Below are 15,562 nucleotides of genomic sequence, written 5' to 3'. Positions count from 1 at the left end.
TTACAACTTGGAATGGACAGGTGAGGTTAATAACTAGATTAATATACTTTTCTATGATAAATAAAGTCAGTAACAATGTCTGGAATTTATGGTTGTGCATAGGTGTGGCGTGAGTTTCCTGACAGGCTGGTGGGATACCCAGGACGACTTCATTTGTGGGACCACGATACTAATAAATGGAAATATGAATCAGAATGGACAAATGAGGTCTCAATGGTATTAACTGGAGCTGCTTTCTATCACAAGGTACAAGTACATTTTAAACAAACTTTGCCAGAGGTCTTAATGCATTTGTTATATTTTGTGCCTAGTATATTGACATCACAGACTTACAGGAAAAAGCATGGTTTCAAATGCATTGTAGCACATATTCCACAAAATGTCTAACCATGCTTCCTCTAACCCTTACACAATAATGTGAGAAAAGGCTGGCTTAGGAAAAAGTCTTCAAATTAAAATAAGATTTGCCTGGCTCTGAGTGCAAATCTGAAGTTCAGCAAAAGTATCAATTTAATTTTGGATGAAGTTTGCTGGGAATTCTGTAATACCGGTGAAAGCAAAGTATCAATTTAAAATTGACCGCCAGTTCGAGAGAAGTAAATGTAGAGATAGATGAACAAATTTAAAGGGCAGCAAGAAAATGTAGAATGATTGTGGAGATGAAAGCTGTGTGATTTAATTTATATCATTGTCTTAAAGTTTGGATTTTATACTGGTGGACCATGGGTGTTGATTTTTTTTGAAGGGATTTAAATATGAACTATACCTGCCCCTACACCTTCCCCTCCCACCTCCGTCCAAGTCCCCAAACAATCCTTCCAAATCCGGCAGAGATTCACCTGCACTTTATCTAATCTCATCTACTGTATCCACTGCTCCCGATGTGGTCTCCTGTATATCGGGGAGACCAGACACAGACTCGGGGACGGGTTTGCGGAGCATCTGCGCTCTGCATGCAACAACTTACCCAATCTTTAACTCCCCTCCCACTCCCCTGGTGACATGTCCATCCTTGGCCTCCTCCACTGTCAGAGTGAGACCAAAAGTAAACTGGAGGAACATCACCTCATATTTCGCCTTGGGAGCTTACAGACGAATGGCCTGAATATTGACTTCATCAGCTCCAAAATCTCTCTTCGCCCAACCTGTCCATTTTCCGATTCACCTATTCGCTACACTCTTCCCACTGACAAACCACAATAACCCCCTGCCTGTGTCCACCTATCTTCAACTCACCTACCCTCCTCCAACCCCACCCCCGTCCCACTGACAAAGGGTTTAGGCCTGAAACGTTGACTTTCCTGCTCCTTGGATGCAATCGGATCTGCTGTGCTTTTCCAGCTCCACATTTATTGACTTAAAGTGAGCTGTGTCAGTCTGTCTGGAACCATGGTTTTAAACCTGTATGCATCAAAGAGCAGATCTACGAAGCTACCTGGGGTATTCATGGAAGTTTATTTATGTTGCAAAAATTTACAACAGGAGGAAGAAAATATTGACAGACATTAGCTTGCATTTGGATTTAGAATAATCAAAGATTGATCTTACCTTAAAATATCCTAGAGATTGGAAAGTTTTTGAGGCAGTCTGAAGGAAACTTAACTGAATTTTGATGCCGATACAGTTTTCTGCCAGAAAAGGGAGATTGTTCAAAGGAGTTAAGAAAATAAGTTACCCTAGTGAATGAGTTTGATTTGTGAAATTTCCAGAACAGGAGTGTTTGGTTAGAAATCTGCACTTGTTATTCAAAGCTGAGAAAAAATTCTAAGACTTAAGTTGTGAGAATGGCCAAGGGAAAAAGCCTCACACTGAACACACTGGAAATGAGAAACCCACAGTTTGATTTAGAAGGACTTTCTCTGAATTTTTGATAAACTGTAAAATGATAGTGTTGGGGAGTAGGTGGGATTTTAATTTCCCCTGTGTTTTGAGACTTTTCAAACATTTTCATATATAGATAGTTTAGTTTGTTTGGTGCTTTTTATTTTAAAATGACATCAGCAACCTTATGTTTCAGTGAAAGGTCACTACGTTAGAAAAAAATATGATCTATCAAGTTAGATTTCATTCAGAGATCTCACTTGTCTAATAGTAACATCAGCTGGGATCATAACACTGTTATGAGAGAATTGATGTTGCTGAGATGCAATGAGAAGCTATTTCAAAGGTTTAAGTTGATGAACTAATGCAAGACAACTTCTGCACAATGTGCTATAGCCAAGATTCAAAAAATTAAATAAAAGCAAAATACCATGGATGCTGCAAATCTGAAATAAGAAAAGTAAGTGCTGGGAAAGTTCAGGTGTGATAGGTCTGACCTATGGAGACAGAAACCGAGTTAATGTTTTTAGTCCAATATCACTCCTCTTCTATTCTGAAACATTTCTCCAGTACTCCCTATTTTCACGATAAATGAAGTTAAATGCCTGAATGTTTAGTATTGAGCTGGTGATAGTAAAAATGTCAGCAGTACATATGTATTTGAGCATCAAAATAGTGTTAAATGTGATATTGTGACTTAAGCAATGACTACTGGTATGTGTCAGAGGTGATAAAATTACTGGTAGATTTCAGGAAGGCTAAAAGCTGAGGTTTGAAAGTGGAGACCATATTAGAGAAAGCACAATGTTGAGAAAATGGGCAGATAAAAATGAATAGAATTATTACCCTTGGTTTCCTGTAGCATTAAGAAAATAAATTGTTAAAAAGAGAGCATTCTACCACATAATATACAGTATTATTTTGCTGGTAAGCAGGCATGTATGACTTGTCTTGACTATTTAAGACCAGTGTATCTTCTTGTTAAATGTAGTGAGCTAAATTACAAATTTGTTGTTTTTAGAGATTTCCTTAGGTCAGTTATCAGATTTTATTTATTTCTGTGTAAGTTTATCAAATTTGAAAATAATTTGTTTTCTTCTTTAAAATACGTTTAAACAGTATTGCATAGAAATTGACATGTACTATGAATATGTTTATTCATTTATTGGTGTTGGCATTGCTGGCAAGACTATTCATTGATTCCCAACAGTTCAGAAAGAGGCCATTCAGCCCATTGAGTCTGCACTGACCCTCTGAAGACCATCCCACCCAGGCCCGCCCTATCCTGTAATTTACCATGGCTAATCCACCCTAGCGTACTGTGTGGAGTTTGCACGTTCTCCCTGCTGCAGGTGCTCCAGTTTCCTCCCACAGTCCAAAGATGTACAGGTTAAATGCCCATCCCTAATTGCATTTGAGGAGGCAGTGATGACCTGCCTTCTTGAATTGCTGTAGATCATGGGGTGTTGGTACATCCACATGCTATAGGATAATGCTAATAAAGTATAATAGATATTTTTCAAAACCTTGTATCCTAGAGATTCCTTTTGGCATTTTTCATTGTCGTAAAACATGTTGCTCTCTGATGAACGGGACTTTGTGTGTGAAATAGCATAATGTGGTCTAATACAAGTGATTCCCTCTGCTGTTGCTTCTGGAGTTAAACAAAATGGCAACGCTTTCAGGTTCTTTATCCTAATCACTGTTTTTGCCGTTGGCTCTGCTTTGTCAGTGATTTGTTTCCTAATTCTTTCTCTTATTGGATAAAATTTTCCTTAGCTGTTCCCTTTTTACTCTTCCTGTCCCACTGTATTACTGCTGCATGTATGTAGAGAAATTTTGGAATGTTCACTAGAAGCTATTCAGAGGATTTAATGAAGCTTTTTATTTACATTATGAGGAATTTTGATATGATGATTTCAGAGAATTTCGATTCTGGTTGGAGAATTAATGATGAGGGATCACCTATTTAAAATAGTCACAGGGAAATTTAGGAAAGAAAAGGATGAAAGAGTTTTCTTCACACATTTCTGCAAAGAGAGGATTGTCCTACGAAAAGGACATGAGTCGGCTCGGTCCATGTTCCCTGAAGTCTAAACAAATGAGATGTGGTCTCATTGAAACACAAAGAATTCTTAGATTTCATCAAGGTAAAAGCTGGAAAGATTTTCTCCTGGCTGTTTAAGGGTCATGGTCTCAGAATATGGAGCTGATTGTTTAGAATTGAAACAAGACAATTTTTTTTTCCACTCAGGATTTGTGAATCCTTCGAATTCTTTACACCAGAGAGCTGAGGATGCTTATATGTTGAGTGTATTCAAGTCAGAAATAAATTTTTGGTTACTAAGGGAAACCAGGGTTATGGTGATGGTGTGGAAAGATTGTGGCTGAGATACAAGATCAGCCACAATCTTATTAAAGGATGCAGCAAGCTGTCAGGGCTGAAAAGCCTTTTCCTGCTGCTATTTATTTTATAATGCAAAATATCCCAGCTATCAGGAGGAATCATGTTTTTTAAGCAGATGAAAGTATTTAAAAGCAACTTGTGTCCTTCAGACTAATAGGAAAAGTAAAATAGTTCCATTAACACTGGCCTAGAGTAAGCCTAGTGTTGCACTTGTTAGTATAAATTAAACAGGTTTTAGATATGCCTGTGGAGAACATGATTTGCTATGAAATGGCTAATTTAATAAAAATTACAATGTTTGAACATCTGTAAGATAATAGCACAAGATTAAATTAATCCAGCAATAGTTGAATGAATGAAGTTCAAGGTGAACTTTTTTTTAACAAGTCATTAAAGGCAGATGTTGAAATCTAGATGAGTAAAATGGTAAGAGAAAAAAGATCGTGAACTTTGGTCATACTCCCAGTCAAAATAGATAATTATGACCAGCAGAGTATCTAAGGAACAGCACAGGCAACTGCTATTCATAATGTTGATGGATGGTCTTGATGAATGTACCTTGATTCTCACAGATATTCTAATTTTAGCATCACATCCCATGGTGCGGGACGCCATATATCTTGAAAATAATCAAAGGGATGAGGTAAATCAGAACAAATTAAATATGTTATGCCAAACTGAAGTGTTTTAAAATTCTGAAGATTATCCAGCTGAAAGAAAGATTGGAAGAAGTATGAAGTCAGTGCTTTGCAATATTGAGAAAGAATTAATGAGAATTTCAGACTGCAATCCATCTTGATTTCACCATTTTATAAATGTAAGGAGGGGCAAAAAAATGTTGAACAGCATTTTTCAAGCCAAGAGGCAACAAGACGAAAAATGCAGCAATCTTTAATTATAAGAATTGGGAGCATTAGTATGCCATTCAGCCTCTCAAGCCTTCTGCACCATTTAATAAGGTTATAACTGATCTGGATTGTGACTATAACTCTAATTTGCTGCCTAACCCCTGTTAGCCTTGACTCCCCATACGTCAAAAATTTGTCTAACTCCGTCTTGAACATATTCCATGACCTAACCTCCACTGCTCACTAGAATTCCAGACACTCTGAATTTCTGGGAGAAAAAATTTCTCTTAATCTCAGTCTTAACTGGGAGACACCTTATTTTTATGTTGTGCTTTCTTGTTGTAGGTTCTTGCAGATGGGGAAACATCCGCTCAGCATCTGCCCTGTCAAGTTCACTCAGGGTCTTGTTATGTTTTAATAAGCAGTAAGCCCAACTGCTCGACTATTTCTCATAAGAAAACGCCATCCCAGCATTAACCTAATAAGTCTTGTTTGAACTTCCAATCTAAGTTTACCTGTCCTTAAGTAAGGTGACCAAATCTGTTTTCCATCCACTTGATGCCTTTTCTTCAATGTACTGTACAGTTGTAGCAAGCCTTACCTACTTTTATACTCCACGCCTTTGCAGTGCCATGTGCCTTCATAATTACTCACATGATAACATTTTGTGAAGAGAACATTGAGATTCCTCTGTGCCATTGTGTACTGTAGTCTCTCTTTATTTAAATAATATTCTGTTTTTTCATTCTTCCTGACAAATAGGACAACTTCACATTTTCCTACATTATACCTGAAACATTAACTCTGTTTTCTCTCCACAGATGCTGCCAGACCTGCTGAATTTTTTTAGCAATTTCTGTTTCTGTTTCAATTTTCCAGCATCCACCATTCTGTGTGTTGTATTATTGTAATTTATCGCTGCTTTGCAATTTACAAGTTGTAATAATAGACTCTACATAACTACAAAGGACTATTTGGAGGACCTTGGCTTTTGCATGTGTCCCACGAGATCCTTCTTTACTCTTTCACCAAGTCCTTATGATATCATCACAGTAGTGATGCTTATTGCACTCAATCAAGTATTGAGCATTCCTGACCCATTTACTACACAAACCAGAAAACTAAATACACTAATCTTCAGTTTTAAAAATCATTTTTGAGATACCCCAAAACGAAGATTGGAGCAAACATATGGGATTAAGATTGAAGCTGAAGGATCACGAATAAACTTTAAAAACAGTATTTTAGAATACGCGAGCTAATTTTGGTCATGATTTAAAAATAGACATTCCACCAATATAAAGTTATTTCTTTTCAGGAACAAGAGGATGATTAGCAATAATAATGAACTTAATAAGCTGGTTAAAAAAGGCTCATTCAATAAGTTGTAATTTTTTTTCAAAAGTTTTTACGGCAAAACTCCAAGCACAATGTTGGTTCCAGTCTGTGCAGACTTCAACGTCATAATGTAAAAACCACTGACAACAGCTTCTGGATTTCTACATTTAGCTGCGCATGTGCAGGCTCCAGAAGTTACCTGTTTTAGATGAGTAGTGATGGTAAACACTGACAGTTTTACCATCATTGCTGCCAGAAAATCCAAACTACTAATGGCCTTGGTGAAGCTTGTATAGATTGACTTCGTGTCACATGGCAGTTTTTTACTGTAAGTACTTAATTTGTAGGCAGTGTTCTTTTGTTCTTACCCCTTCTCCATCTCAAACCCTCCCCCACATCATTTTTTTCATTATTTTTGTGGATTTATTTTCTTTCAGCAGTCCTATTGCTTTTTGACACCAATTTTCTATTGTCCTTGAGCAACTTTACTTGCATGAATTTTATATTGCTGTGTTGGGAGGGCATTGTTACGAGAGCTATGTAGAATCAAGACTGGCTATAATGATTTATCACATACAGATTGTAACACATACATAGCTTCAAAAGCTTGATCAAATTCTCAATAGCTATTTATCAAAAGTGTGGCTTAATCAACATTTCAAATTAGAACTTTTAACAATTCTTTTTATTTTGTGTCCAAGAATCCTGAACATTATTAACTGTAATATTGTAATTTACACATTGAAAGATAATTTCTAATAGACTTGTGCAATGCTTTTTATCTTTTTAGTATTTTAATTACTTATATACCTACAAGATGCCAGGTGATATTAAAAATTGGGTGGATGCTCATATGAACTGTGAGGATATCGCTATGAACTTCCTAGTAGCTAACATGACCGGAAAAGCTCCTATTAAGGTACGTTTCCTTGACTACCAGAAAGGTGTGCAGAAAGAGAAATCATACAAAGTTGCTATGTTTGTCTGGCAATCCTTAGTACATTGTAACTAATCAGAAGGGATATAAAATATATATACATTTTATGTTTATAAATTAAACGTAAATGAGAATTATAATTAATGCATAAATAATTGATATAATCTGTTTATCATTTTAAAAATTCAAATCTTAATTTTTAAAGTTTTTAATATTGTTTTGTAAATTACTGTTGAAGGGGGAAGCCAGCATTGTAAAGTCAGTATTAAAGGTATTGCAGTTTTGGTTTGTGCAAAGCCTCTTGGGTGTTATAAACTTTGTCGCCTTTACAGTCTCTAAATATTCATAGAATCTGTCAGTCAACTTAATGAGAAAACAGACATAGGTTAATAAGATCCTTTCAAAGTAGGGGAAGCAACATTTCATCACCTTTTGATTGTACTGGCAACCAATGCTTGTACAAGGCACCTAGAAGTGTGAAAACAATCATTAAATGAGTTTTAATGGGTTGTCATCACACACTTTCAACGAATGTGAAACCATTCTAGTAATTTTATTGACCTCTTGTGAGTTGAAATATGCCTTACTGAGCCAGATGGAACTTGAGCAAAATGTTCTGAAAGAATGGTGCTCTCACATTACACTGCAGGCGTGCTTGAACATCTAGCTGGATTAAACATGCCATTAATATTGTTGGAATTATTGTGACACGCAGGTGACCCCACGTAAAAAGTTCAAGTGCCCGGAGTGCACAGCAATTGATGGACTGTCACTAGACCAGACCCATATGGTTGAACGGTGAGTGCTCCATTCCTCCCATGTATTTAACAGCTTGTGTCTGCCATTTCAGAAGTGCCCAAGAAAAACATGCATGACTGGTTCCAGATTTACAGCCCACTTGGAAAATGTTAGTCACTGCCTTCTGCGAAAAAGAAAGTTCTATCCACGTTTACATAATTAATGATATTGGAAATGTTTGAACCCGTTTACATTTGTAAGCAATGATGTCCTAAGTTTCAAAACGTTGCAGTAGTTCAGAATAGCAGATATGCATCAAAGTGATTCAAAATGCATTGTGAGTGCATTAGAATTGTAGGAACTGTGTTGGAGACTGAGACCCCAGTTTTATTTTATTTCACCATTAGAAGTACTGGAGAATAGTGCTTGTTGCAGCTTCTATATTCTGTTGTGAGTGCTTTAAAGACATTAACACCATTAGCAATTGAATTTCATCTTTCTTTACCACAAGCTTTAATGGAAGATAAAATATAACTTTAAAACCACTGTAAAATAACTTACAAAAACCTGCGTGCATTTATTCAACTAAAGACTTGTGAGCATTTGTCTTTTTTGACATCTTTTCAAAACATTAATATTCCCATGCTGTCCTCTTAACTTCTTAAAACATCCCAATGTTATGAATTTAAGAAATGCTTTCAATTTTATGGACTACAATAATGGTTTTGTGATGATTTCTGGTTTTGCAGATGTTGTTCTGACAGTGTTTTATTAGATATCATTAAGTACATATTTAAAACCATGGGAATATAATTGCAGGTCAGAATGCATCAATAAATTTGCATCTGTATTTGGGATCATGCCACTGAAGGTGGTGGAACATCGAGCCGATCCAGTCTTGTACAAGGATGATTTCCCGGAGAAGTTGAAGAGTTTTCCCAACATTGGCAGTTTATGAAATGCTGGCATTCAAAATTGTGACCCTTTTGAGGACACGATCCTTGTTCTGTAAGATGTAGTTTCAGCATGGACGAATCACTGCGTGATTTGAAACTATTGTCAGTAATTCACAGTTTTCTTCTGCCTCTTTATTGAAGATTATAACTTTAAGAGATGTAATGCAGAGAACAATGTGACTTTTTTTTAGTGTAAATGTTACCAAATTGTAATAGTCCATCATGACAGAAAATTATTTTCTTTTTCAAACAAAAGTGTGTTGTGTGTTGCGAAAATTATTGAAGATTAAAAACTCAAATACAACTCTTCACAATGACGATATATGGAAAACCTCCTCTCTCATTGGATTCGACATCAAAAGGATTTGTGACAATTATGTTTCCAAACTTGCCAAAGTTGGACCATGTACTGACTGCTCCATTTGCAATGTGCCTACCTATAGTCATAATACTGCATGTTTGTTGTCCTTTTGTTTGCCCTAATTGGTTATTCCCTGGTATAGCATACTTCAAGTGAACTTACCTGCAGATGGAACACAATGAAATATTTTCAATCTATACTGCGAATATTCAACATTGTAATTGCAACGTTCTGCTAAAAATAATCTCCTGCTCATATGTTCTCATTAATTGTTGCTGATGATAATAATCCCTTACCTTTGATGCCTATCTTTTATTTCCTCATGGTAGCAGTACGCACTAATAGTTTTTGAGAGTATTGTTTTATTAGGGATGCTGAGTTGATATATTTTACATAATGTATTTAACCTATATTAGGTAGGGAACTTAATGATTGCTGTCTTGTTAAAAATAGTTTAAGCTCTCCAGTGGTTCAGTAAGTCACACACTATACAATGTGCTTGTGAACTGGACAAACTATGTTGCTATCAACATGGAGGTTGAGGATATTGGTGGATGGGGTCAACGAGTGGTGTGCAGAAAGAGTTCTTTAAAGTTCTTAAATTATGGGTATGGGTTCAAAAATTCAGGCAAAGCTGCTTCTCCCAGTCAGAGGTCCAAGTTGAAATGTACAGCCATTGAACATTGATTGAGTAGGGGCCATGATTAATTGTTTTTTGTTTCTTCCCCACTTTCCACCTGCTATTCCCTTTCCACCCCCTTCCATAACCCAAATCAATTAATGTACCAGTGTTTGAGAGTTGCTGGGAGACTGCTTTCATCCATGCAACCATAGTTGGGGATGAGAAGGGAGAAAAAAAAATTAAAAACTAGTCAGCAGAACTTGATTCTGACTTAGATGCAGAAAAGGCATTCCGATATTTTACAAGATGAAAGTCCTGGGATACTCAAAGCATGGGCTTTGCACAGCTGGCTGCAAGTCAGAGATAAAAATGTTTGGGATTCACTAGACTAGTTGCCTGGAAAATGTGTCTTTAGTATATTTCCTAGGCTGCTGGGGTTAGAACATAAACCAGTTTTGCATTTGGGATTTAGGAACCCTGTTCTATAAGAAGCCCCTATACGCATTAAGAGCACCTTAACAAAATTTAAGATACTGACAATACTGTGTTGTACCACACAGTCAAATGAGGAATTTTATCAAATTCAAAAGATACATTAGACATCTGTTGTAATCCAATCTTCCTGAGATAATATAGCAACTTTAGACTGGTGAAGGTTTTTGCACATTTTTGAAAACTAATACTTTCTTCCAAAGAGCTGCCTGTTGAACAGCACTGTGGTTATAATGTTTGTTTTTTTTTTATTGATGATCATGATAGATATCATTGTTAGAAACCAAGAATGTTCATGATTTATAGAGCCTTTTATACTGTGTAATATTTTCCAGCAGCTGCTTTATTCCATTTTAACCCTGCAAAATCCAACTGTTAATTGGCTAATCCCAGGAGTGTATTCTGTGGTAGTTTCTGAGATGAAGTCCATCACAAGAAGCCAGAAAAGTTGTGAGTTTCATTTGTTTTGCTTCAAAGTTGTCACATAATATCAGGGTGCATTGTGCTCCCTTCATTGGACTGGTTGGCACAAAATGTTTCTGAGACAATTAATGAATATAACTCATTGAAAGAAAGAAAAACACTGGCATCAGAATCATGCATTACAGGGATCGAATTGTTGGAATCAAACTGGTGCTCAACTTTTGATGTTTTTATATCAGCTCTGTGAATTGCTATTCCTGCATCAGACAACTATTGTCAGTTGTTTGTGTTTTCATATTTTCCCACTGTTAGTGATCAGTAATACGAGTAAATGCATAACTATGTAGTGATGATATATTGAATGTTGGACAGCAACAATGTAGAAGAAAATGCTGGTCAAGTTTGAAGCAGCTATGATTTGCTATCATGAGTTGTGTACATTTTTAGTAAACCTTGAGCAATTCTTGATTTTTTCTAACATAAAAAGAACTTAGATTTATACATCTCCCCTATATTGACACCAGAGTACTTTGAAAAGTAATTCTTCTAAGTGTAGTTACTTATGTTGGAAAATACAACTGCTATTCCACACAGGAATGTTCCATCTGTTTTTAGGTGGCAGCGGTTGAGAGAGAAATGTTGGCTCAGAGACATAAATATTTACAAAGTTGCTGACACTGTTTACAAGTTCTATGATTACAAAACTAATTGCATTTATGGGAATTTGATCCAGAATTGTAACAAAAATGGACTCCGTGTCAAACGAAATATTAAGAATCTGTTTTTAATGCCCTTTTATTCTGCTGCAACTCTTTGAAGTCATATTATATACTTAGTTGTTAGAACTCCTCTTCTCTAAATTGAAGAACAGTGGTTATTTGTCAATTAACTTTTGAAAAACCTGGATTTTATGCTGTGATTTAAGCACTTTAACTCCCTTATTCATCAGAGTGTACATGAGGAGGTGGTTGAATTGCCGTAAGATTGAACTGCTTAGTGTAGAAATTCACAACCCCTTATGCATACATTCTATACAGTGCAATTGATTGACCTATAAAGCTTCCCTGATGAGCCAGTGGACAATGAACTGGTAAGGTACAAAGGCGCCTGAGTCAAGTGGTTTCAGTTTTGATTTCTGTTGTGTACTAGACTACCCTATAGCTGACTAAGCCAACTGAATAACTTTGACATTGTTGTTGTTTTGACTGGGGAAAGGAACAATCATCCAGAGTTCTTGTTTCTATCAGTTGATTCCTACTGAAAACTGAATTAATGGATCTTCCCCCACCCAACTGATATGGTCTGCTGACCTTTGTTGTCCATGTTCAGGATTGTTAGCTGGCCATTATAACAAAAGGCTTTTTGCATAACTGCAGCCATCCCATTGGGGTGGGGATGGTACAGCTTTTGTTTTTAAAAGGTTGGTCCAATGTTCTAATCAAAAATCTCATATTTTGGATTTGTATGGAATCCAAGAATCCTACAAAAAAAAGGTGATGAAAGCATTTTGCAGCAGAATGCATTGAGCGCACTGTACGAATATGGCTATAAAATCTTTTTAAACATCACAACTGTTAAATGAAGAAATGTTTTTCATAGTTTGTTTAATTCAAAATTTGCAGTTTTCTCTCAAGTGCTGGCTCACAACTTGGAGCAAATTACTTCTGCCTTCCAACTTCATCAGACATTCCCTTTAGTTCTCTCATTCCACTACCCCTTTTCTCCAAAACTTTCCAGTCCTGGGGATCCAAATTGAGGCCATTAACTTGAAATGTTAATTCCGTTTCACGCTCCATAGATGCTGCCTACCTTTCTGAGGATTTCAGTCATATTCTGTTTTTATTTTGGGACAAAAAGGCAATGGGTTACGTTATTAAAGGATAAAGATAGCATTGAAATTAGAATTCTCTCCACGCAAAATGATTAATAAGTGGAATGACTTCTGAATAAGGTAATTTTGATAGGGAATAAAGTAAGCTTTTTGCTGGGTGGCTGGGTGAGATGAAATTGGTCAAATGGTTGTAACTGAGCTGTTCTGAAGAAATCATATCGGACTTGAATCATTAACTCTGTATTGTTCTCTGCACAGATGCTGCCAGACCTGCGGAGTTTCTCCAGTGCCTTCTGTTTTCAGTTCAGATTTCTAACATCGGCAGTATTTTGCTCTTATTGGATTTAGTCATTTCAATTATTTTAAGTGGAAATTGCATGGATATATGAAACAAGTGAACCACATTGAGTCTTAAAATTGTATTTCAGGTTTTGCAAAGCATGTGGCTCATCCATTGCCGTTGATATTTTCCTGCAATCCTTGCACCAAAATGGCAAAATCCATCACCTATATATGATCTCTTATCAACTTCTAATTGTATTGTTTGATTTAATGTCATTGTACTTTATTTGCAAATGTTATCTGTCAGTTAATTATCACATACTGCTGTGTATTTCATAACTGAACAGTACTGTTAAATGGAACTCATTAGGTGGCCACCTGCAAGTCATTTATTAAATAAATTCACTTTATATCACACCCAATATGTCCTGTGATAATTGGACCAACTCATGAGTGTACTTACTATGTGATTACAAATCTGTAAATATTTTTCAGTGTAATCCAACTAAGATGTTACTTTACATTAATGTCACAGCGGGCAGTTTGCAGCTCAACCCCAGATGTGTTGACAGGATATTGTCTTCCCTTAATTTGTGAACCGGGGAATAATACAAAACTATTTTGTTTTCACTCTTGTGCACAATGCTGTTAGCAGCATTTTTGACAAATTTGAACAATATCTTAATTATAAAATCGATAATGCTTGAATTATTAAGATGTACACTTGTTGAAATTTTTATTAAAATGTGAAGAATATGGAAGGAATATTAATAGGTATACTGTTGTGTTCGACTTTCTTTGGGAATGGTCTGATTTTGTAAGTCACTACATTCAGAGTTACTGGTGTACATCTTCTGACACCTGTTGTTAATATAAGTTCTGTAATCCTTTCTGTACTCTGTCAGCAGTTCAGAAGGGCAGTGTTGGTATTTTTGTCCACTCCAATTAATGAAAGACTTCAGAGCTATCAAGATCATATTTCATCACCATTCCTTGAAAAGAAAATAGTTTTTTTCTTCAGTAGGAAAAAGATAGATTCTTTATTGAGTTATTGGTTATACCTGTCAAAACAATACATACCATTCTGACCCACTCTGTTACAGTTTCCTAAGAAATTACATCTATGCAAATCATTGTTCCAAGTGCAATAACTTACTCATAAAACAGTACAACAGAGGCAAATTATGAGTCTGTTAGATTCTCACAGTAATGATGAACACTACTTTGGATGCAGTAACTTTTTTTATTGAATGTAATCTAATTGCACCCTTTCCTACAATTATATTTAAAACAAGGCAATTAAAGCTAAAGGAGTAAAATATTTTACAACAAATTATAACAGTAATATTCTTGAGATTTCTTCTCGGCAAAAGTACACAACACACCCAAACAGATATATTACTCTGAACTTCAACCTTCTACTTCAGTAGTATAAGTAATAGCAATGGGCGTGATTGTTGCAAAAGATAATGACATTTAAAACGGTATAACATCTCACTTTTGGTATAGTTAGCAATAACACAATTTTTTTGTTTATTTGTAAGACATTTTCTTAACTTGTCTTTTTTTAAATTGTGTAAACTTTGCAAGGTCTTAAACTACTGTTGCTACTATAGGTCAGTGCCCAGGACTAGACACAGGTTTTGATGTTGAAGGTCAAGTAAATATTTTTTAAAAGATTAATTACTTAAAAATTGATTTGAACTTGATATCCAGTTTACTTTAATAAAATATTCCATTGAAAGAAAATGTCCTTATAGATCCGTTGTGGCAGTAGGGCAAGGGAACCAATTAGTCTCTATACCACAACTGATATGGGGCTTTTACAAAACCCTGTAGCCAATATAATTTAAAACAAAGTAATTTGGCAAAAACAAAACAAAACTTAGTTATAATTTGTATACAGAAATCTTAAGAAAAACTTGATTACAAAATTAGAATAAATCGATACATTTACTAAAATTGAAAGATGTTGCCATGGTTTTCAGTATCTAATTGGAATTGAAGTAATTACTTGGAATACCAAAATGGCCCCCTCGTATATATACAGAAGCAAGGTATGATGACACCTGCCTATGACAGGCCACAGGAAGCATCTGTGCATGCACTGTTGACATCACTACGTTTCACCTGCACGTGGGTTTTGACACCGTCCATGGTTACTGCAGGAGGCATCTGGAGACAAGGGGACCGGAAAGGCTGAGGCAAGGTGGAGACTACTGTCTCTGACAGAACAGCTGTCCGCCACCTCACTCCCTGACCATTACGTACCACCATGGAGGGTAGTGTATAGGTTGTGCTGGAAATGGACATTCACTTGTTTATCAAATCCACAGTCATTGAGTTTTGTCTGGGCAGAAGGAGCGGCCGGACCAGGCTGCTCCAGAAATGCATCACGTCGTCTGCAAACCTCAGAAAATAACTTTTAACAGAAAACACATGAGGTTCGTGTCAGCTGCTGTTTCATCACTTTGCAGTGATGTGGCACTGTAAGTCTATGTTTCTT

At 36.1% G+C, this 15,562-nt stretch overlaps 1 protein-coding gene across 1 annotated transcript in view; it reads left to right on the top strand.

The window, feature by feature from the left end:
* LOC125485277 (exostosin-2-like) overlaps positions 1-13,827 on the top strand; it is a 41,565-nt gene extending 27,738 nt beyond the window's left edge. Inside the window, exons 3-6 of the mRNA XM_048607363.1 lie at positions 103-246; positions 7,205-7,333; positions 8,067-8,149; positions 8,909-13,827. Coding sequence (XP_048463320.1) covers positions 103-246; positions 7,205-7,333; positions 8,067-8,149; positions 8,909-9,047 — 495 coding nt within the window. The 3' untranslated portion in view covers positions 9,048-13,827. The remainder of the gene's footprint in view (positions 1-102; positions 247-7,204; positions 7,334-8,066; positions 8,150-8,908) is intronic.
* Positions 13,828-15,562: the final 1,735 nt, after the last annotated feature.

Source organism: Rhincodon typus, chromosome 17, assembly GCF_021869965.1.
Source record: "Rhincodon typus isolate 14 chromosome 17, sRhiTyp1.1, whole genome shotgun sequence".
Lineage (NCBI taxonomy): Eukaryota > Metazoa > Chordata > Chondrichthyes > Orectolobiformes > Rhincodontidae > Rhincodon > Rhincodon typus.
Note: the sequence above shows the minus strand (reverse complement) of the source record. Positions and strands in the feature narration are given on the sequence as shown.